General features: G+C 46.9%; 1 protein-coding gene across 3 annotated transcripts in view; it reads right to left on the reverse strand.

Moving 5' to 3' along the window:
- Window positions 1-17,852, reverse strand: part of Ubxn11 (UBX domain protein 11) — a 33,658-nt gene extending 15,806 nt beyond the window's left edge. Inside the window, exons 1-7 of one of the 3 annotated variants that reach the window (XM_004657308.2) lie at window positions 17,812-17,852; window positions 9,429-9,532; window positions 6,813-6,835; window positions 6,274-6,372; window positions 3,902-3,987; window positions 3,530-3,584; window positions 2,989-3,065 (exon numbers count right to left, since the gene is read on the reverse strand). In XM_004657308.2, the coding sequence (XP_004657365.1) occupies window positions 2,989-3,065; window positions 3,530-3,584; window positions 3,902-3,987; window positions 6,274-6,372; window positions 6,813-6,835; window positions 9,429-9,499 (411 nt within the window). In that variant the 5' untranslated portion in view covers window positions 9,500-9,532; window positions 17,812-17,852. Of the gene's footprint in view, window positions 1-2,988; window positions 3,066-3,529; window positions 3,585-3,901; window positions 3,988-6,273; window positions 6,396-6,812; window positions 6,839-9,428; window positions 9,533-17,811 lie in introns of those variants that run through there. The other 2 variants (XM_045150403.1, XM_045150404.1) reach the window with 2 other exon arrangements.
- Window positions 17,853-24,219: the final 6,367 nt, after the last annotated feature.

Below are 24,219 nucleotides of genomic sequence, written 5' to 3' on the forward strand. Positions count from 1 at the left end.
ATCTTCACCTCTTTCAACACCGCTGTTGTCTTTGCCATTTCTACCCAACCCCCGTCGACATATGAGTCCCAGGGTCCAACTCTATTAACAGTCCCTGCTTCATGGTTCATGTCCATTCTCCAACAGATATTTGGGACAGAACCTAAATTCATACCCAACAAGCTCTCACTTCTGAGCTCTAGCCCCATTCATAATCATCCAGACATAGATACTCAATAAGCATCTCCAAATTCACTCAAGAGAAGCTGGAGAGATGGCTCAACGGTTAAAGGCACTTGCTTGCAAAGCCTAATGCTTGGGTTCAATTCCCTGGCCCCTACATAAAGCCAGATGCAAAAATACTACATGCATCTGTTTACAGTGGCAAGCAACTGTGGCACACCCTTTCCCCTCCCCACACACAAAATATGTGCAAATAAGTAAGTAAAAATATTTAAGGGACTAGGAAAATGGCTTGGCAGTTAAAAGCACTAGGTTGCAAAGCCTGTGAGCCCAGGTTCAATGCCCCAGCCACCCACGTAAACCTGCACAAAGTGGTCCAAGTGTCTAATGTTCGTTTGCAGTAGCAAGAGACCCTGCACACACACACACACACACACACACACACACACGCAAAATAACTTTTTTTTCAATAAAGGAGCTGGACTGACAGGTGTGGTGGCTCATGCCTTTAATCCCAGAACTAGGGAGGCAGAGGTAGAGGATTGCCTTGAGTTCCAGGTCACCCTGAGACTACATAGTTAATTCCAGGTCAGCCTGGACCAAACTGAGACCCTACCTCAAAAAAAAAAAAAATGGGCTGGAGAGATTGCTTAGTGGTTAGGGCATTTGCCTTTGAAGCCTAAGGACCTAGGTTCTATTCTCCAGGACCCACATAAGCCAGATGTACAAGGGGCACATGGGTCGTTTGCAGTGGCTAGAAGCCCTGGAGTGCCCATTATCTCTCTCTCTCTCACTGCTTGCAAATAAATAAAATTTAAAAGAAAGAAAGAAAGAAATCCGTCCAGGCATGGTGGCATGCGCCTTTAATCCAAGTACTTGGGAGGCAGAGGTAGGAGGATCACTGTGAGTTTGAGGCCATCCTGAGAATACACAGTGAATTCCAGGTCAGCCTGGGCTACAGTGAGACCCTAACTTGAAACTTCACTGCCCCCTCCATAAAAAAGAAAGAAATCTACTTGACCCCTAGTCCTGCCCTCTTCTCTCACCCCTAAGACCTGTTCTCTCTTGGTCCCCACTTTGGTAAGTAGCACTCCTCCACCTAGCATCACCCATGCCCATGACCCAGTCCTCTCTACTATTCAACCCAGACAAGCTGCAAAGCCCATGGTGCTACCTCCAGAGCAGCTTCAGACCATACTGGTCAATCCATCTCCTGTTCCCATGTGAGCATGCTGCTACAGCCCCTCCTAGACAGCTCAAGGCTCATGACCTCCCCGCCAGCCTGTGCTCCATCCAGCAGGGTGTCTGTCAGGGTCCTCATCTACTGAAACCCACCAGTTGGTTTCTATTCCTACCAAGCAGAATCCACCCAGCACCACACCAGGTTGGTGAGCACCACACTGATGTCCCTTTGGCCTGATCTCTCTCTCTCTCTTTTTATTTTAAAATATTTTATTTACTTATTTATGTGCAAGAGAGAGAAAGAGACAGAGAGAGAGAAATAAAAGAATGGGCGCACTAGGGCCTCTAACCACTGCAAATGAACTCCGGACACATGTGCCACTGTGTGCCTTTGGCTTATGTGGGTCCTGGGGAATGGACTCTCAACCCCGTGAGTGCAGGGACCACGTCTGTTTGGGCAGATGACAACTACTCAGTGGCTGGCTGCGCCAATCACACTGATAAATACTTTGAGTCTGTTAAATTACTGAAGCAATAAGGATGTGAAGCCAGGCGTGGTGGCGCACACCTTTAATTCCAGCACTTGGGAGGCAGAGGAAGGAGGATCACCCTGAAGACTACATAGTGAATTCCAGGTCAGCCTGAGCTAGAGTGAAACCCTACCTCAAAAAGCCAAAAATAAATAAATAAATAAAAATAATTTAAAAATAAATAAACATGTGAAAGATGTGTGGGCCAGTGGTGGCTCACCAGAGGCTCTGGGAGGCAGCCTTCAGCCTCCCTGGCTCCATGGGCGACAGCTGTCACCCACAGCCTAAGTATGAACAGGCTGAAGTGGGCGAGGCTCTGCACTGGAGCTGAGGCTTAGGGCTATCTCTGTTGGTCTTAATGGGTTGGGGCTTTGAACACTCTTCAACTTGGACATGAGGAGGTCAGATTCCAGAAAGGGTTCCAGGCAGAGCTGGGGGACTAAGGAATCAGGTGCACTGGACCCTTCTTGAGTTCAAGCCTTGTAGTTTGTGCACATGAGTGACTAGAAAGGAAACTGGAGTGACCAGATCAATGGATGAATGAGAAATCAGAGCCAAAGGCAGGTGGCAGCCCAATACTAGATCCAAAGTGATCCATCTGTCCCTCAGGGATCCACAGACCCAGTGGGGAAGACAAGGCAGAGGATGGAGAACCTGCCCCGGGCAGAGGCCTGAGGAGGAGAAAATACCTGAGGATAAACTGGGGGGAGGGAAACAGATTTGGCAGTGGCAACAGCCCAGGCCAGGGCTCTGAGGTAGGAAAGAGGAAATGTGCTCATCCAACCAGAGGAAGTTCCTGTGGGGGGGGCGGGCGGGGGCGGGGAGGGAGCTATGGTTCTAGATGAGTCTGAGGTGGGCAGGGACCACATACGAACCCATGGTGAGGACTTTGGAATGGTGTCCAGTGGGGAGCCAGGAAGTCCAGTAAGCAAGAGAAGGACATGCTGAAAGTTTGATTCAGCCCCAAAGAAGGGAGTACCCTGGGACTAGATGCTCCTCCTTGATTATTTAAACTCAGAGTGGCTGAAAGGGAAGCTTTGCCTAGTTCCTGCAAGGCAGCCCAGGGTAGAGGATAGCTGGCTGACCTCCCACTCCCCTGGACTCTGCCTCTCACCTCCATCTCGCCAACCTGCCGCTGTAGCTGCATGCACATCACCTCCAGCTCCTCCTGCCGCTGCAAGGCTGCTTTGTCTGAGCCTGTGTCTGGGCCTATGTCTGGGCCTGGGCCTGGGCCTGGGCCTGTGTCTTCAGGGGAATGTGGGGTGAGATTCAGCTGCCCCAACCCAAAGACTGGCAGGTATTTTTCCATGAGGTCATCTGTGGACTCCTGACAACTGTCTCTAGGTTCCCATCTCCCTGACCTCTGCCCTGACCCTTAAGGGGTGGAGCCGAGATTGACTCTCAAGAGCCATCAATCCCGTTGTCTCCTTGGAGAGTAGCACCCCTCACCCCCATTCCTTAGAAGGTACACCATATGCTCAGGGCACTGGGTGATTCTAGCACTGTCCCAAAGGTGTCACTGCCTGTCTCTGGTCCCAAATATTCAGACTCCACCAACAGTCAGCTTGATGCCTTCAGAGCTGATACCCAGAAAGTCACTGTCCAACTTCCAAGGAAGAACGGGACAGGGAGGCACCCGACCTGAGACTCCTTACCCTGCTTCTGCTGGAGTTTCCTCACCAACTCCTCCAAGGCCAGGATCTTCTGGTCCTGCAGTGGGAGACAAAGGGTGAGTGCAAGGTCTGGTGGGTGCCAGAGTCCCAGACATGTAAACACGGTCATCCTTAGCTCTTCTAAATGGGGACATGAAGCCCCCTACTAACCTTTGGCACAGTGACTGCTCCTACACTCAGCTAACCCTTGTGGTCCCATCAAGGTGGAGAAAGGAATAGCCCATGTCTTGGAGCCAGCATCAGGCATCCCAGCTTTGGGCTCTGCTCTCTGCTTGGGCCACAGAGACCTAGGTCATGCTTGGCCATCATTGGGGCAGACGATCCCTCCTGGCCCTCTGCTGCCTGGGATCCTACCTTGGACAGTATCTCATCATGCTGGGCTTCCAGCTGCCGCTCCAGGTCCTTCAGCCTCTTCAGTTCCGGGTCATAAGACTCAGGGGCTGCCAAGTGGACAAGGTCTCCAGAGCCCAGGCCTGGAGCTGAGGGGAGGTGGGGTGGGCTGGGGACAAGGAGAGGGCCCCAAGAGCAGAAAGTACTGATAGCAGCAATACTTCTAAGATAGGAGCTGTTTGAAACTCTACACACACCAGTTCATGTAATCCTCACTATGGGCCCATAAGGCCAGTGAGCTGTTTTACGAAACCAGGGTACAGTAACTGAGTAAGTGGTATAACATGGCCTCATCAACTTGAAATTGTAAAAAAAAAAAAAAAATGTTAAAGTCATCTGGGGCTAGAGAGATGGATTAGCAGTTAGGACACTTGCCTTTAAAGCCTAAGGACCCAGGTGCACTTCCCCAGTACCCACGTAAAGCCAGGTACACAGGGTGGCCCATGTGCCTGAAGGTCATTGCAATGGCTAGAAGCCCTGGTGTGCCCATTCTCTCTCTATCTGCCTTTCTCTTTCTCCATCTGACTCAAATAAGTAAATAAAATATAAAAATTTTTAAAAGTCATCTTGAGCTTGAGAGATGGCTTAGCAGTTAAACAAGAGGATGCACGCATCTGGAGTGTGTCTGCAGTGGCTAGAGGTCCTGGCACGCCCACTCTCTCTTTCTGCCTCTCACCTTCTTTCTTTCTCTCTCTCTCTCAAATAAATAAATATGAAATATTAAAAAAGTCATCCTGAGCTTGAAAGATGGCTTAGTAGTTAAGGTGCTGCAAAGCCCAAGAACCCATGTTTTAATCTCCAAGTCCTATGTAAACCAGACACAGTGATGCAAGCTCAATGTTGCATGTGTGCACAAGGAGGTGCATACATCTGGAGTTAGTCTGCAGTGGCTAAAGGCCCTGGAACCCCCAATCTCTCCCTCTCTCTCTTTCTGCCTCTCTCTCACTCTCTCAAAATAAGACACACACACACACACAAACATATATATATATATATCTCATATATATATGAAATCATCTTGGCCAGGCATGGTAGTGTAAACCTTTAACCCTAGCACAGCGCTTGGGAGACTGAGGTAGGAGGGTCACTATGAGTTTGAGGCCACCCTGGACTTTCAGAATGGTACCCTGCCTCAAAAAAAAAAAAAAAAAAAAGTCAGCCTGGATCTAACCAAGCTTCAAAATCTAATCTCCAGTTTGCAGATGCGCAGCTGATAAGGAAGCAAACATTTCCTGGGCAAATGACCCAGTGCATCTAGAATGGGGACATTTTGCAACATGAAGGGTTGGGACTCCTTAAGTAGATATCATGCTAGGCATGGTGGCGCACACCTTTAATCTCAATACTCAGGAGGCTGAGGTAAAAGTATCACTGAGTTTGAGGCTAGCCTGGGCTACAGAGTGAGTTCCAGGTCAGACTGTGCTTAAAATGAGTCCCTGCTTTAAAAAAACAAAACAAAACAAAAACATTGTAAAAAGTCACTGTTGTTTGAAAAGCAGAAAACCTTTTCTAAAGAGGATTAACAATTAACTCTTAGTTAGATCCCAGATCAGGGAGGACAATCTAGCAGTTATTTCAAACTATGGAGGAGCCTAGACTGCAATCTTGTTCAGCCAGTGTAACTGAAAAACAGGGAGCTCCAGGTTCAGTGAGAGATTGTGTTTCAGGGAAGTCAGGTAGAAGAGTGATAGAGGACACCCAGTGCCTTCCTCTGGCCTGGGCATGTGTGGTTGTGGAGTATATGCATCTGCACACAAGTGTGCAGATACCATATGCAAACACAGGCACATGCACACACACGAAGTTTCTCAAGAGGGCATAGCTGGTAGGGAGCTCCAGCCTCTTCCCCAGCTCAGGTTGACCCCACCCATCAGCTCATCCCTGATTGCCCATGTTCAGGGTGGCTGCAGCCACTTACAGACACTGTGAGTTGGGCAAAATGGGTGACTAGGGAGCTCTGGGCCTTTTTGGCTCCTCCAGATGAGGAAGCAGGTGGACAACAGCTATGCTCTCCCTGAGGCTCTCTATGCTCTCCAGCCCAAGTCCTGGGCCCCTTGACACTACTAACCTCACACTCATTGGAACTCCAGAGGTCCCAGCCACAGCCTTGTCTGGGGCCTGGCCAGACCTCCTTGACTATGCCTTTAGGCTAGACCCTGTCCCGAACAGGTTTGGGGGTATAAGCACTTGGACACAGCTAGCCAGAAGTGAGAGCCACTGCCTCAGTCTAGTAGACAGGAGTGGAAACCACAGCTCTTCAGCCCTCACCCCTTCTCTGGGGTATCCTGCTCCCAAGAAAAGAAGAGACCGATGTCTCTTTAGGCCTCTGCTCTCACCTTGCCTACCCACAGGGGCACCGATGCCACCATAGCAGGAAGGAAGAGATATTCTTTCTTCAGAGTTATTTCCTTCAGTCAGCATGTCCACCTCATCTTCTGCAGACAGGGATGCCTACATCACTGCTCTGGGGCCAAGGCCCAGAGGGAGCGTCACCCTAGCCAGGGTGAAGCAGCAGACAGACATACTATGCCCAAGAGAGCACACAGTCAGGGAGTAATGAGGCGAGGGCTCCAGGGAGGAAAGGTCCAAAGGGCTGTAGGAGGCTGTGCAGGAAGGACCCTGGGGTCCATACCTCTGGCCCTCCCATATTTCTAGATACCCACAGCCATCCCTAGAGGAGTGAAAGAGTTCTTGTGTTGAGCTCTGCTGAGGAAGTGAGGCTGAGGGTCAGCCCAAGGCTTCCAGAAGAGAGCTGGGGAGCTTCAGAGTATACAGAGGGCTGCCCAGCACGCCCCTCCCCGGCCGCCCTGCTATAAGGTATAGACCAGTGGGAGGGGAGGGGTCATGGGGGAGAAGGGACAGAACGCCCACTTACCATCTCCGTAGATTCTTCTGTGCCTCCTGGGAACCCAGGAAGGAAGAAGGAAGAAACACAAATTAAGCCCCCTGGAATGCCATCAAAGGAAGGTTCCAGGCCCAGCCAAGGCTAAAGGAGATGGAGGACTCCCAACCTATCCCTAGCTAGGGTAAGCCAAGGGACATCCTTAGGCATTTCTGACCCCCCTACCCTACCCCAGCAGAGAAGGATGGGGAAGCGCTGAGTCATTCCTGGGTGAAGATTCCTAAGCCCAGAAGACTAGCTCTAGCTCCTCTCGGAAGTACAGAGGGAAGCCAGGCCAGGGCATGGTGGCACACGCCTTTAATCCCAGGAGGATCGCCATGAGTTCAAGGCCAGCCTGAGACTACATACTGAATTCCAGGTCAGCCTGAGCTAGAGTGAAATCCTACCTAAGAAAAAACAAAAGAAGAAAAAGTAAAGAAGGACACCAGGCCTGGCTGCCTAACAGCTCGGGCTCACTTTGGCTTAAGCATGACTCCAGATAGAAAACAAGGAAGCAAGAGGCAGAAGGGGCTTGGCAATGGCAACTGTGCTACAAGATGCACAACATTCCCCTTCCTTCTCCTCAGAGTCAGCCTGGGGTCTGGCTCAGCGCTGGCAGAGAATCCAGGCTTGCAAGGCTAGTAAACAGTGAATGAGAGGTGCTGGGCCATTCTTACAGGCCTAGGCCTTCCAAAAGATGTCATCCAGGGGTTGGGGACACAGATCAGCACGTAACAGCACTTGCTTGCAAAACTTGCAGGCCCAGGGTTCAGTTCCTCAGTACCCACAAAAAGACAGATGCACAAAATGGTACATGATTTCTGGAGTTTATTTTCAATGGTAAGAGACCCTGGAGCGCTCCCCCTCTCCCTCTCTCTCTCTCTCTCTGTTGCAAATAAATAGAAATAAAAAATATAGCCAGGCATGACAGTTCATGCCTTTAATCCCAGCACTCGAAAGGCCAAGGTAGGAGGACTGCTGTGAGTTTGAGGTCAGCCTAAGACTATATACAGAATTTCAGATAGACTGGGCTACAAAGAGACCCTATCTCAAAAAAACAAAAACAAAACAAATATATACATATGTAATATGTATATATATATTAAATATATATTTTTTAAAAGATGCCATCTAGAGCCCGGCATGGTGTTGCATGCCTTTAATCCCAGCACTTGGGAGGCAGAGGTAGGAGGAACACCATGAACTTGAGGCCAGCCTGAGACTACATAGTGAATTCCAGGTCAGCCTGGGCTACAGTGAGACCCTATCTCAAAAAAAACAAAAAAACAAACAAACAAAAAAAAAGGTGCCATCTGGTCTCTGGTCAGCACAAAGCACAGCCTTCCAGAAGAAAGCATGAGGAGAAATGTGGTCAGGGCAGCACTCACTCTTCTTTATATTCCCCAAGCATGGTAGTTAGTACTGATGGTCAACTTGCTGGGTCTAGAATCACCTAGGAGACAAACCCTTTGGCATGTCTGTGAGGAAGTATCTAAATTGGGTTAAGGGTTAAATGATGGGAATAGATCAGGCTAGGTGGCATTATAGTAATCTTCTCATGCTGGGATAAAGCACCCAAGAAAAAGCAGCTGATGGAAGCCAGGCATGGTGGCACATGCCTTTAATCTCAGTACTTGGCAGGCAGAGGTAGGAGGATCGCCGTGAGTTCAAGGCCACTCTGAGACTACATAGTGAATTCCAGGACAGCCTGAGCTAGAGTGAGACCCTACCTCAAAAAAAAAAAAAAAAAAAAAGCAGTTGATGGGAAGAAAGCTTTCATATTTGTGTACAGTCTCAAGGGGAAGCTTCATACTGGTAGGGTACACCATGGCATGAGCACAGGCTGGACAACACCTCTGCCACAACAGATGGACAACAGCAGTAGAAGAGTGAGCCAACTAACACTGGCAAGCTAGGGCTATAATAAGCCTCAAGGTCCAGCCCCAGCAAAACACCTCCTCCAGCAAGGCTCCACCTCCCAAGCTGTCATCAGCTGGGAACCAAGTATTCAAAACATATGAGTTGGACTGGAGAGATAGCTTAGTGATAAAGGTACTTGCCTGTAAAGCCTAAGGACACAGGTTTGGTTCCCCAGTACCCACATAAGCCCGATGCACAAGATGGTGCACATGTCTGGAGTTCGCTTACAAGGCTAGAGACCCTGGCGCGCGCGCACACACGCGCGCGCTCTCTCTCTCTCTCTCAAATAAATAATTAAATTAAAACATGAATTTATGGGGGACACTGATTCAAGCCACCACAGGTGGGAAGACCTGTCCTAAATGTGGGCAGCACAATGGCCGGGACCCTAGACTGACAGAAAGGAGAAAGCGAGCAGAGCACCAGCACTCGTTGCTCTAACGACAGATGCGATGAGACCGCCTCCGCAAGCTCCTGCCGTCATGTCTTCCCCACCATGCTGGAGTGCACCCTCAAACTATGAGCCAAAATCAACCCTTCCTTCCTTATGTTGCTGTTTTCAGATGTTTTGTCACAACATCAAGAAGAGTTTGGCTAATACACTCGGAGTCATTCCCTTCTGAGCAGGTGAGGGTCTATGAGGACACAGGGGCAGAGACACCAAGGCCCATGGGCCAGCTAGCTTCTTACCCAGGACTCACAGGCTCCGGATACAAGGGCACTTTCCGGATCTTGTTAAGGGAGGCCAGAGGTGAGCTCATAGTTCTAGTCTTGAGTCTAGGTGTCAGAAACTCCTGAGAGGAAAGAGGGAAGTCAGGCCTCAGGGACAGAGGGGGCTTGGGGGCTGAAGCTGTGTCTTCTCTATCGGATCATCCTCTAAGGGAGCACTGCTAAGGGAGCAGCACCCCTTTCCCCTCCAAGGCTAAGCATGTTTCTCAAATATCTGCATGCTCCTCTGGGTAGCCATCTGCCTGTCCTTTTTTTTTTTAAGTTTATCTATTTATTTATTGAATTTATTTATTATAGACCAGGGGGTGGAGGGGAGGGAGAGAGAGGGAGAGAAAAAATGGGTGCGCCTGGGGCCTCTAGCCACGATAAATGAACTCCAGACATATGTGCCACCATGTACATCTGGCTTACGTGGGAACTGGAGAATTGAACCTGGGTCCTTAGGCATCACAGGAAAGGACCTTAACCACTAAACCATCTCTCCAACCCATCTGTCTGTTCTGAACATGGACACCCTTGCCTGGTGAAGCCTCTCCCATGGTTGTGCAGTGGGATGCACAGACAGATTGAGGCATGAAGCCTCCTCAAGTTTAGAGCCCAGGCAGGACTACGCAGGAGGCCTGGGCTTTTTAACTATCCAGCAATGAACTGACTGACACAAAACCCAGGCATCTCTTCCCCTTCTGACAGAACCCAGGTGGCACCCCTGTCTTGAAGCCAGGGAGGGCAAGCCACAGGCAGGACTGCATGACGACACAGCCATGTGCTGTGGAAGTCAAAAGCCCGGACTCCATTCTTTCACTATATTCCTTCAGTTTAAAAAAGTGCAGGTATGGGCTAAAGAGATGGTTCAGTGATTAAAGGCACTTGCTTGCAAAGCCTGATGGTCTAGGTTCAATTCCCCAGTAAACACTTTAAGCCAGATGCACAAAGTAGGGCATTCATATGGAGTTCATTTGCAGTGGGAGGAGGCCCTGGTGTGCTCATACTCACTCTCTGTACCTCTTCTTCTCTCTCAAATAAATAATAAAAATATTTTTAAATATAAATAAAAAGTGGAGCTGGGCATGGTGGCACATGCCTTTAATCCCAGCACTAGGAGGCAGAGGCAGGAGAATCACCGTGAATTCAAGGCCACCCTGAGAATACATAGTGAATTCCAAGTCAGCCTGAGCTAGTGTAGGACCTCAGGGGTGGGGTGGGATGGAGAGATGGCTTAGTGGTTAAGGCATTTGACTACAAAGTCAAAGGACCCAGGTTCAATTCCCCAGGACCCACATAAAGCCAAATGCACAAGGTGACATATGCATCTGGAGTTCATTTTCAGTGGCTAAAGGCCCTGGCCCACCATTCTCTCTCTCTTTCTCTCTCTCTCTCCCCCTTCTTGTCTCCTTCTCTCTCTCTCAAATAAATCAATAAAAATAACTAAAATATTTTTAAAATAAATAAATAAAAAGTGCAGGTAAGAGAACTCAAAGGAAGCTCAGAGGTAAAATGTGTGTATTGTGACTGGTCTTCCCTTTCCTCCTCCCTCAGGAAAGAAAAAAGCACACCAAAGGCTGTTACTAAAGGCCACTATGCGATTCAATGCATACAGTACAACTGACATTAAACATAGAAATCCTAGAGCTGAAGACAGAATCTCCCATAGAGAGGGTGACAAATGAGTCTCTTCAGGCCAAAGTCAAGGCAGTCCTATGTAAATATGCTGTCCTGGAAGTTGCCAGCAAGGGACCCAGTGATGCCTGGAGGCTGCCTCTCCTGAGCCAGAAACTCTTTTTCTTTTCTTTTTCCTTTTTGGCTTTTTTGTTTTTTATTTTTTCACTTTAGCCCAGGCTAACCTGGAACTCAGGCTAGCCTCAAACTCACAGTGCTCCTTCTACCTACCTCTGCCTCCTGAGTGTTGGGATTAAAGACATGTGCCATCATACCTGGCCTGAATCAGAAACTCTTTAGAAGGAGCGCACTCTCCCCCCCATCAACGACTGCATCCCATTCAGTTTCCCCATACTGTCCTCATCCTGTGGATCTGGGCTTCATCACTGTGTGTGAGGCAGAATAGGACAGCCTCTGATGACACTCTTCATCAGTGTCCACATGTCACCGGAGGGATTCTTTCTTCCTTCCTTCCTTTTTTTTCTTTCTTTGTGTGTGTGTGCATGTATACACATTTGTGAGCATACCAGGGCCTCTTGCCATTGCAAAGAAATGCACACCAGACCTTACACCACTTTTTGCATCAGGCTTACATGGGTGGCTTGGGAATCAGACCCAAACTAGCAGGCTTTGCTTTTGATGGCACAACTATCTTCCCAGCCCCAGAGAGTCTTTTCCAAATGCAACACACAGATGTCATGTCTTTGAGCAAAACCATTCCCAAATGAAAAACTTCAAAACTCCTTGCCACAGCCAGTGTGGTTGCTGTCTGCCCCATGATCTCATTCCCTAGCTGTTCCCTGGGCTCAAGTCAGCTGCGCTCCTAGAAATGCTACAGCTAGAATGGCCTGGAATGGTCTCTCCTATTCTGACCCACCCCCTTTTCTTGGCCAGACTAACTCCTATATTTGTTTTCTTTCTTTTTGTTTTCAGGCCATAATTTAGCTTTAAAAAAAAAAAAACATATTTCTTGGATTGGAGAGATGGCTTGTCAGTTAAGGTGCTTGCCTGTGAAGCCTAAGGACCCATGTCCGACTCCCCAGATCCCATGTAAGCCAGATGTACAAGGTCACACATGTGCACTGGAATTTGATTACAGTGGCTAATGGCTCTGGCAGGCCAAATCTCTCACTTGCTCTCACCCTCTCTCATCTAAAAAGGGGGGGAGCTGGGGAGATTGCTTAGTGGTTAAGGTGTTTGGCGGCAAAGCCAAAAGACCCAGGTTTGATTCCCCAGGACCCACGTAAGCCAGATGCACAAGGGGCACATGCATCTCGAGTTTGTTTGCAGTGGCTACAGGCCCTGGCATGCCCACTCTCTCTCTGTCTGTCTCTCTTCTCTCTCTCTCTCTCTGCTTGAAAAATAAAGAAATAAAAATAAATTAGTTTTTAAAAGGCCAGTCTGTTGGGCTTGCCTCAAAAAAATTATGTTTCTGGGCTGGAGAGATGGTTTAGCGGTTAAGCGCTTGCCTGTGAAGCCTAAGGACCCCAGTTCGAGGCTCGATTCCCCAGGACCCACGTTAGCCAGATGCACAAGGGGGCGCACGCATCTGGAGTTCATTTGCAGTGGCTGGAGGCCCTGGTGCGCCCATTCTCTCTCTCTTTCTCTCTCTTCCCCTCTTTCTCTGTCTGTCTGTCACTCTCAAATAAATAAACAAAAAAATTTTTTTTTAAAAAAAGAAAAAAAAATTATGTTTCTTTCTGTCTTTCCTTCTTCCTTCCTTCCTTCATTTATTTATGAGCAGAGAGAAAACCGGGTATGGTGGTGCATGCCTTTAACCTTTAATCCCAGTACTTGGGAGGCAGAGGTAGGAGTATTGCTGTGAGTTGAAAGCCACACTGAGACTACATAGTGAATTCCAGGTCAGCCTGAACTAGAGTGAGACCCTACCTAAAATTATATATATATATTATATATATGATATATACATAATATATCATATATATATAGAATATATATATATATACACACACACACACACACACACACACACACACACGCTAAAAATGATTGAAAAAAATTTAGGTAGAGTCTCACTCTAGCCCAGGCTGATCCCAGATTGGCCTCGAACTCACAGATCCTCCTACCTCAGCCTCCTGAGTGCTGGGACTTAAAAAAAGGTGCTGGCTGGGCACAGGTCTTTAATCCTGGGGGAGGGGGGCAGACAGAAAGGGCTGGCCTGGAATTCACTATACAGTCTCAGGGTGGCCAGGAACTCACAGGAATCCTCCCACCTCTGCCTCCTGAGTGCTAGGATTAAAAGCATGCACCACCACAACTGGCCTATCTTCCTCCTCCTTTTTTTTTTTTTTTTTTTTTAATTTTCAAAGTAGAGTCTTGCTCTAGCCCAGGCTGACATGGAATTAATGAAGTCTCAGGCTGGCCTCTAATTCACAGCAATCCTCCTACCTCAGCCTCCCAAGTATTGTGTTGGGATTAAACATGTGTTCCACCATGCCCGGCATCTTCCTCCTTTTTAAAATTTTATTTGAGAGAGAAAATTGACACACCAGAGCCTCAACCACTGCAATTGAACTCCAGATACTTGTGCCACCTAGTGGGCATGTGCAATCTTGTGCTTGCCTCACATTTGTGCGTCTGGCTTACGTGGGATCTGGAGAGTAGAACATGGGTTCGTGAGCTTCACAGGCAAGCACCTATAGTGGTTTGATTCAGGTATCCCCATAAATTTAGCTGTTCTGAATGCTAGGTTCCTAGCTGATGAAGATTTGGGGATTAATGCCTCCTGGAGGCAGTGTATTGTTGGGGGTGGGCTTATGGGTATTATAGCCACTGTCCACTTGCCAGTGTTTGGCACTCTCCTGTTGCTGTTGTCTACCTGATGTTGGCTAAGAGATGATGTCCACCCTCTGCTCATGCCATTATTTCCCCCTGCCATCATGGAGCTTCCCCTCAAAATAAACCTTTTTTTCCTCAAGCTGCTCTTGGTCAGATGATTTCTGACAGCAATGCGAACCTGACTACAACAGTAAAGTTAGTGCCAGAAGAGTGGGGTTGCTGCCAGACACCTGACTGTGCAACTTTGGCCTTTTGGAGCTGATTTTCAAAAGGAATGTGGAAGGATTTGAAACCTTGGCCTAAGAGATGCCTTGGAGTGCTGAAAGTACAGCTTGATGGACTATTCTGGTCAGTGTTGGAAGACGTGAATGCAATAAGAACTATAGATTATGAGGCTTGGCTTGTGAGGGTGAGAAAGAGCTTTGCCTGGACTGGGTTAGAAGCAGCTTATGTGAGAGGCTTGCTGTTATGTCCATGTCCTGAGAATATGTGCAGGATTGCTTTGCATAGAAATGGACTGATGTGAGCAGAGGGATATGACACAGAAAAAATTAAATGTTTGGGCTAAAACTGCTGCCTGTTTAGCTGCAATTGTATGAGAAATTACAACTATTGAGATTGGGCCATCTAAAGGATCCTGTTCTTCAAAGTCTGCTTTGTTCCCCTCTAGATTAACAAACTGGCACCCTATCTGGTATTATGGAGTGTAAGAAATATAGGAAAGACAGGGTCATTGAATTTGCAATAGTAATGTGTTTTGGAAACAGCCATAGACAGTGTGAATAAAGCAGGTTTGCCGGATGCCTGCACGGAGACCTAATGGAACAGTGAGGATGGACCATGAATTGCAGTAGAAACCCAGTGGGAATGCTGGGACCACAAGATGGCTGCTTAGGAGAGCTGTCGGCCCCAGTGAAATTTTCCAGGACTGTGAGTAGCCTAGCTGGAGGAGCAGAATTGGAACTCCAGAGACTTGTCAGTGGTTAGAATTATCAGACTTGGAGATTTGTCACTGACTAGAGTTGTTAGACTTGGAGCCACAGAGTTTGAAGTTTGCCCTGGTTGTTTAAATCTTGTAGTAGTTGAATATTTCTTTGCTATGTCCAGTGCCGTCTTTTGCAGTGTAAATCTTATTCTGTGCCACTGTAGGGTTTTTTGGGGGGTGGGGAGTTGTTTGGTTGTCTTTTTTGGTATTATGGCTCAGTTAAAAGATCTCAGACTATGGGAATGTTTGAACATCATTAGGATAAAAACTATGGGGGCTTTTAAAGTTGGACTGAATGAATTGCATTTTACATCATATATGGTTACCAGTTTATGGGGGCCAGGGGCAGAAATGTGGTGGTTTGATTCAGGTGTCCCCCATAAACTTAGATGTTCGGAATGCTAGGTTCTCAGCTGATGGAGTTTTAGAAATTAATGCTGCCTGTAGGCAGTGTATTGTTGGGGGTGGGCTTATGGGTATTACAGCCACTGTCCCTTGCCAGTGTTTGGCATACTCTCCTGTTACTGTTGTCCATCTGATGTTGGCCAGGAGAGGTGATGTCCATCCTCTCTTCATGCCATCATTTTCCCTGTCATTGTGGAGCTTCCCCTCAAGTCTGTAAGCCAAAATAAACCTTTTTTTTTCCCACAAGCTGCTCTTGGTTGGATGATTTCTGCCAGTAATGTGAACCTGACTGCACCAGCACCTTAACTGCTAAGCCATCTTTCTAGCCCTCTTCCTTCTTCTTAATTTGAATGTTATCATTCAACCACAATTATTTTCTCTTTTTTTAAAAAAAAAATCTTTAATGTATTTGCAAGCAGAGACAGACAGACAGAAAGAAAGACAGAGAGATGGGTTGGGGTGGGGGAGATGGACACACAAGAGCCTCCAGCTGCTGCAAATGAACTCAGACTGTTAGGCTTCGCAGGCAAGTGCCCCAACCAGAGCCATCTCTCCAGCACCTTCCTTCTCTCTTAATCCTATCAGTTATCAAACCCACCAGGTTAAACTGCAATGTCTCACATAGTAGTTCTTCCTAGGAACTGTACTTTTTTAAAAATATTTTTGTCCATTTTTTATTTATTTATTTGAGAGTGACAGACACAGAGCGAAAGACAGATAGAGGGAGAGAGAGAGAATGGGCACGCCAGGGCTTCCGGCCACTGCAAGCGAACTCCAGACGCATGTGTCCCCTTGTGCATCTGGCTAACGTGGGTCCTGGGGAATTGAGCCTTGAACCGGGGTCCTTAGGCTTCACAGGCAAGCGTTTAACTGCTAAGCCATCTCTCCAGCCCAGGAACTGTACTTTTTCAGGATTATCACATTGCCCTGTTCCAATCTCACTCTGGTCCAAGTTAACAGACTGTCTTCTGGGGACTCCTCTAAAGGCTAAGCCTTGCAGTTTGGAGGCTTCCAAGACATGAGCTGTATCTTCTCCCTTGATCTGAAGCCTGTGTATGTGTGTGTTCAGATTTTTTCTTGTTTGTGTGTTTGTTTTGGTATTGAGAGCTAAAAGTACTTTGCCCTCTGAAGTATATTTTCTCCTTGAGTCAGTAGCCCAGGCTGGCCTTGAACTCATGGTAATCCTCCTATTTCAGCCTGAAATTTTGAGACAATATCTTGTTAAGTTGCCCAAGGGAGCCCTGAACTCGTTCTATATTCTTTTTAGTTTTCTTTTTAAAAATTTTTTTTTATTTTTATTTATTTATTTGAGAGAGAGACAGAGAGAAAGAGAATGGGTGCATCAGGGTCTCCAGCCACTGCAAATGAACTCCAGATGCATGCACCACCTTGTACATCTGGCTTACATGGGTGCTGGGGAATCAAACCTGGGTCCTTTTAATTTTATCCTCCTGCTTCATTTTTAATTGATTTTTTTTTTTTTGAGGCAGTGTCTTCTGTATCCTAGGAAGACGATTATCTTGAACTGATCCTCCAAAGTACTGGGTCACTGCTAACGAATGCCCATACAGCTCTATGTGGGTGCTGGGGAACTGAACAGATTCTGGGATTTGCTAGCCAAGCAGTCTATCCACTGAGGTACATCCCCAGTTCCTTATGTTTTACCCTCTTTAAAAAAATATATTCATTAAAAAACATATATATATGTATATATATATTTGTGTGCAATGTTGCCTACAATGTAACCACAAAGCATGATAATGCCTGCTCTTTTTCTTCAATGACAGACTGGAATTTTTAATTATCTTTTTAAAATTATTTTATTATTAATTTTGTGGATAAAGTAATGCCACAACAAATTCTAAAATATATATTTATTTACTTATGTGAGAAGCAGATAAAGAAGGTCTCTAGCCACTCAAACAGAAGGGTATTGGGGAGTCAAACCTTTGTCATTTGGCTTTGCTGGCAAGCATCTTAACCTTAAGCCATCTCTCCAGCACCCCTCTTTTTTTGTTTGTTTGTTTTTTACTTTTTTATTTGAAACAGGATCTCACTAAATTGCTCTGACTGGCTTGGAACTGCCTATGTAGCCCAGATCGGTTTCATGCGTCCTCAGCCTCGCAAACACCTGGGAATACGGACGTGTGTCAGCACGGCCAGCTTAACGACAGGGCTGTCCCCTCTGTGAGGATACAGCACGTCCTAGGCCTGTACATTCGGGACCAAACTCAGTGCGGCGTTTCCGCCACCTCCTGGGCCGGTTCACCGCCCGGGGCTGCACGCCTCCCTTCCGGATCCCGAGGAGCGGGACGCGCTCGCAGCGGCGCCCACACCCGCCCCGGGAGCCGGGCGGCCCCCACGCACCGACCGAGTGAGCGCAGGCCCTCAGTCCGCTCCCCGGGACCCGAACCTGCGGAGGTCGCAGGCCCTCGAGGTGTGGGCGAGGGCAGCAGCCTGCCGGGACACTTCGAGGGCCAGAAAGGGGTCGGGACTCACCTCTGGACCAGGGAGCCGTCCCGCGGCACCGCCATCTTGTTGTCAGGCGTTTCCCAGGCGACCAGGACCCGTGCACTTCTCATTGGCTAATCGGATGGATGAGAGTCCGTGAGCATCCTTCGCGGGATACTGCAAATCCCAGAATCCTCCACTCTGAAGTGGTCCCAGGAGAGAGAGGGTTGGTTCGTTTTTTACCACAGTAATGTTGGATTCGTGAAGCTGCTGCGTACCTCTGGACTTTGAATGTGTGGCTCAGACGATGCCACTGTTGTGTTGAACTGATCCTGGGGAGAATTATGGCGACTGTCTTAAAAATGAACCGAGATAACTTAGCGGTTAAGGTGCTTGCCTGCAAAGACAAAGGACCCAGGTTCGATTCCCAAGACCCACGTAAGCCAGATGCAAGGTGGCGCATGCGTCTAGAGTTCGTTTGCACTTGCTGGAGACCCTGCCACTCCTATTTTCTCCCGCCCCAACTTTCACTCTTTCACCTATTCATCTGCCTCTCTCTCAAATAAATAAATAAAAATAAAAATATTTTAAAAACATGAGCCGAAATGATGCAGGTACTTTTTTGTTTGTTTGTTTTTCGAGGTAGAGTCTCACTCTGGTCCAGGTTGACCTGGAATTAACTATGGAGTCTCAGGGTGGCCTCGAATTCTTGGTGATCCTCCTACCTTTGCCTCCCAAGTGCTGGGATTAAAGGCGTGTGCCACCACGCCCGGCTACTTTTTTTTTTTTTTTAAGAGAGAGGGAGAGAGAATAAATGGGCGCTTCAGGGCATCTTGCCACTGCAAACGAACTTCAGACACATGAGCCACATTCTGCATTTAGCTTCACATGAGTGCTGGGGAATCGAACCCCAGACCATCGGGCTTTACAAGCAGTAGCCTTTAACCACTGAACCATCTCTTCAGCCCCTTTTTTGCTTTTTTGAAATAGTTTCATGTACCCCAGGCTGATCTCTAACCTGCTATGTAGCTAAGGATGGCCTTAAACTTCTGATCCTCTTACCTCCATCTCCTGAGTGCTGGTAATTCTAGTTCAAGTTTTTAGATTTTCAAGGAAGGATATGGCTCTAGCCTAGGCTGACCTGGAATTCACTATACAGTTTCAGGCTGGCCTTGAACTCACAGCGATCCTTCTACCTCTGCCTCCCAAATGCTGGGATTAAAGGCATGCAACACCACGCCTGGTTTAATCTTTTTTTTTTTTTTTTGTCTCACTCTAGCCCAGGCTGACCTGGAATTCACTATGTAGTCTCAGGGTGGCCTCGAACTCATGGTGATCCTCCTACCTCTGCCTCCCAAGTGCTGGGATTAAAGGCGTGCTCCACCATACCCAGCTTAATTTTTACTTATTGTTAATTTGCACACACTGTGTGCATGTGTGTGTATGCATGCATGCTTACAACTGCAACTGAACACTGGACACTTGTGCCACTTTTTGTGTCCTGCTTACATGGATGGCTGGGGAATTGAACCCAGGGTGACAGGCTTTGCAAGCAAGCACCTTTAACTGCTGAAACATTTTTCCAGCTCCCACCAAATTCTACTTCTTATATGGAAGAATTGGGTAATGAATTCTGCCCTCCCCCTCCAAATGGCAATTATCCTCCCTGCACCTCACATAAAATTGTTGTATTAGAATTGAAACACCAAAGAAACTACACCTTTTACTTGGAGCATTAACTTTGACTACAAAGTACTGACAATGTGTCTTAGGACACATTTACACCTTATCTGTTTATTTAATCATTTATAAAATGGGGATAAAAGTATCTATTAAGCTGAGCATGATGGTGCATGCCTTTAATACCAGCATTGGGGAGGCAGAGCTAGAAGGATCACCGTGGTGAGTTCGAGGCCACCCTAAGACTACATAGGTCAGCCTGGGCTAGAGCAAGACCTTACCTTGAAAAAAAAAAAAGACTTTCCAAGTGCTGGCTGCTCATATGGCAAGGTTTACAGATTAGAAAACAGAAAAGCTCAAGCTTAGGACTGTAGCTCAGTTGGAATCAAGCTTGCCTGGCATGCAAAAAGTCCTGGGTTCTATACCAGCATCACATCATTCAGGCCTGGTGGTATGCTGTCATCAATCCTCGACTACTTAGGATAGAGGATTGAGCGGGATTTTTCGTAAGTGGAAAAGCAAGAGAAGATATTCTAGAAGAAGCCCAAAACTTGAGACATACTAGTTTCTGGTAGATGGGAAGGCTGCAGGGCAGGGCTCGTGGGGATGGTGAGTCTTTATCTGAGGTGGTGGCCATAATAGTGGAGAAGAGATGAAGGTGGGAGAAACAGCTATACTTTTATTCTAAAGGATTCCAGGGGCTTGGAGGTTTCTCTCCCCACCCCACCCCCCCTCCCCTTTATTCCTTTTCCTCATGAACTTCGAGTACCAAATAAACTCTTTAACCCCAAAGAGGTCATAACTGATAAGCATCTTTCAGGAAATGACCTAAAAGCAAAGTAGATTCTGTTCACTCTCAAGAACAGAAAGTTCCAGTCAGGGGCAGTGGTTCACATCTGTGAGCCCAGCACTTGGGAGGCTGAGCTAAGAGGATTCCCTTGAGTTTGAAGCCAGCCTTGGCTGCAGAGTGAGCTCCAGGTCAGCCTAGGTGAGAAGGAGACCTTGCCAAAAATATAAAGAGACATTGAGACAGCATGGGGAACACTTTCAGAAAGAGCCTTGTCCAGGACTACCCTCTTCTCCAGCCAGAGCTTTCCCATCACTGTCAGTGGCTAGGATAAAGAAATAGCCAATGGCAGTGACCTTGGGACAACTCAGAAGGTGTCATGGTGCTGGAAAGAAGTAACTAGAGTACCGAGAAACACACCTCGATCACACCTTCCAAGGCTCAGGGTCTCATGCGGAAGAGATGGCGGAAAGAATGTAAGAGCCAAAGGAAGGGTTGGACTCCTTACAATGTGCTCCCTCCAGACAAAAAATTGGCCTCGATATCCATGACCTCATAGTGCCTGACACTACCTACACAAGACCATCATAAGAGGAGGGAAGGATCATGGCATCCAAATAGAGGAGAAACTTAATGAGATGGGGACTGGATGTGATGGAGAATGGAGTTTCAAAGGGGAAAAGGGGGAGGGAGGGTATTACCATGGGATATCTTTATAATCATGGAAAATGTTCAATAAAATTGAGATAAAAAAAGAAATAGCCAATGGACCCCCATCCCAGACATCCAGAGGGAGCTCCAAGTAATATGGAAGTTGTGTACATTGGCCACTATGGTCTCCCTACGCTCGATTCATATGAACCTAGAGACCCTAGGAAGTTTTCTAAAATGGGGTATAGAGTTAACTGTACTTTCATAAGTTTTGTTTTGTTTTTCAGGCTAACCTGGAATTCACTATGTAGTGTCAGGCTGGCCTCAGGATGTCACAGCAATCTTTCTACCTCTGCCTCCTCAGTTCTGGGATTAAAGACATGTGCCACTATGCCAAGCCATAATTTAAAAACAATTTTCGTTTATTTATTTGCAAGCTGAACAAGACAGAGGGAATGGGCATGCCAGGGCCTCCAGCCACTGCAAATAAACTCCAGATACATGCGCCTGTTTGTACATCTGGCTTTACATGGTTACTGAGGAATTGAACCTGGGCAATTAGGCTTTGTAGGTAAATTCCTTAATCTCTGAGCTATCTCTTCAGTCTCATCATAATTTTGATTTTAGGAAACAGCTTTAAAAATATCTCTATCACACCTTCCAAGGCTCAGAGTCCATTGCGGAAGAGGTGACAGAAAGAATGTAAGAGCCAAAGGAAGGGTAGCACTCCTTACAACGTGCTCCTCCAGACACAAAATGGCCTGGATATCCATGACCTCAAAGTGCCTGACACTACCTACACAAGACCATCATAATAGGAGGAAAAGATCATGACATCAAAATAAAGAGAGGGGCTGGAGAGATGGCTTAGAGGTCAAGCACTTGCCTGTGAAGCCTAAGGACCCCAGTTCAAGGCTTGATTCCCCAGGACCCACATTAGCCAGATGCACAAGGGGGTGCATATGTCAGGAGTTCATTTGCAGTGGCTGGAGGCCCTGGTGCACCCATTCTCTCTCTCTCTCTTTCTCTGCCTTTTTCTCTCTCTGTTGCTCTTAAATAAATAAATAAAAATAAAACAAAGAACCAACAAAATAAAAGAGAGACTGACTGAGAGGGGGAGGAGATGTGATGGAGAGTGGACTTTCAAGGGGGAAAGTGAAGGGAGGGAGGGAATTACCATGGAATATTGTTTATAATTAGGGAGTTGTCAATAAAAGAGAGAGACACATAAATCAAAGGTATAAATGAAAAAATAATAAATAAAGCCAAAAATAAAGAAGAAGAAGAACAGGGCTGAAAAGATTGCTTAGTGGTTAAAATGCTTGCCTGCAAAGCCAAAGGACCCAGGTTTGATTCCCCAGGACCCACATACAGCCAGATAAACAAACTGGAGCATGTGTCTGGAGTTTTCATGCAGCAGCTAAAGGCCCTGGTACATCCATTCTCCCCCCCTCTCTCTCAAATAAATAAAATATTAAAAAATAAAAACAAAAAAAAAATCCCTGGGGGCTGCTGGGAAGATGCTCAGTAGTAGGCACTTGCTTGCAAAGCTTGCTGGTCAGGGTTTGATTCCCTAGCTGCCCACATAAAGCCAGACAGGCATTTATGTAAGCAGGAAGAGACTTGGCATACCCATACATACACATTCAAATATTTTTTTTTAATCCTTCAAAAAATTAGCTCAAATGTTCCCTCCTCCTTGAAACCATTTCTGCTTTTCCCCCCACTCCGTGTAACCAGAATTACACTACACACTTTAAAGTCTGCTGCCATCATGACCTTTCTCTTTCAGTGTGTACTCACAACAGTGTGGGAGTCCACCTTTGACTATGAAGTCCTCAAGGGAAGGCACCCTCACTTGTGCATCATGCCTAACCCAGGAGGTACCAGCAAGTTGAAAGAGTGAATGAGCAAAATGATGAGTAGATGGATAGACAGATAATGATTTACCTTGACACAAGTTCTAGGCTACCCTGGGCTACAAAATGAGACCCCATCTCAAAAAAGGAAAAAAAAAAAAGGAGGGAATAAAGGAAAGGAGGGAGGGAGAGAGGGAAGAAGAAGGAAGAAAACAAAGGAAAGATAAAATAAGAGAAGATAAGAAAAAAAAGAGGAGAAAAGAGAAAGGATTTACCCTGAGAGTTCTATGATGCTGGTGAATCACAGTTCTCTCTCTCTTTTCTGTATATTATGAGAGGGTGGGGGGAGAGAATTGACACACCAGGACCTCCAGCCACTGCAACAAAATTTCAGATACATGCACCATCTTGTGCCCGTGTGTGACCTTGCATGTGCTTGCATCACCTTATGCAACTGGCTTATGTGGGATCTAGAGAGTAGAACATGGGTCCTTAGGCTTCATAGGCAAGCACCTTAGCTGCAAAGCCATCTCTGCAGCCTCTCTCTCTCTCTCTCTCTCTCTCTCTCTCTCCGTGTGTGTGTGTGTGTGTGTGTGTACATAGCTGTTCTTTAAGTTCATGATTTATTTTGTTCCTGAATTAACAATATGGCTGTGTCCTGCACACCTGATACTGATTTCTGAAGCATGAGAAATGCGTGGGGCGGGTCAGGAAGTGCACATGGTTCCAGGAGCTGCTGCTGAGGTGCAGCATGAGGCAGGGTATGGTGACCCTGAGGAAGAGGCTGGTGAAGCTACTGAAAAATGGACTGTGACAAGGCTACCATGAGGCTCTGTGGCCTGAGATGAAAGTTTTCCCTGGCTATTCAGCCCAGTTGGAGAGGGTAGAATTGGAAAATCCAGAGACTGTCAGTCACAAGTCATGATATTGGACTTGAACTGCAGATATTTGATGTTTGCTTGATAGTTATTGAGTTTACATTGGTCCAGTCTCTCCTTGCTATGCCTTATAGCAGTTGAAAATGTTTACTCTGTGCCTTTATATGTTGAAAGTATATAACCTATTTTGGTTTTACAGGGCTCACAGCTGAGAGACAATCTTAAATCTCAGATGAGATTTGGGACTTTAGAAACTGTCTTTAAGCCGTGCGTGATGATGCACACCTTTAATCCCAGCACTTGGGAGGCAGAGGTAGGAATATTGCTGTGAATTTTTTTTGGTTTTGATTTTGTATTTTGAGGCAGGGTCTTGCTCTAGCCCAGGCTGACCTGGAATTCACTATGTAGTCTCAGGGTGGCCTCAAACTCATGGCGATCCTTCTACCTCAGCCTCCCACATGCTGAGATTAAAGGTGTGCACCACCACGTCTGGTTCAGTTTTTTCTTTGAGACACTTCTCTCTCTACTCCTGCTTTATTCCATTTCATCACTGACCAAGTACACAATGAGTCCTTTTCCTATGTGGGACTGTGTGGGGTCT

This window comes from Jaculus jaculus, chromosome 5 (genome assembly GCF_020740685.1).
Source record: "Jaculus jaculus isolate mJacJac1 chromosome 5, mJacJac1.mat.Y.cur, whole genome shotgun sequence".
In the NCBI taxonomy this organism is placed as follows: domain Eukaryota; kingdom Metazoa; phylum Chordata; class Mammalia; order Rodentia; family Dipodidae; genus Jaculus; species Jaculus jaculus.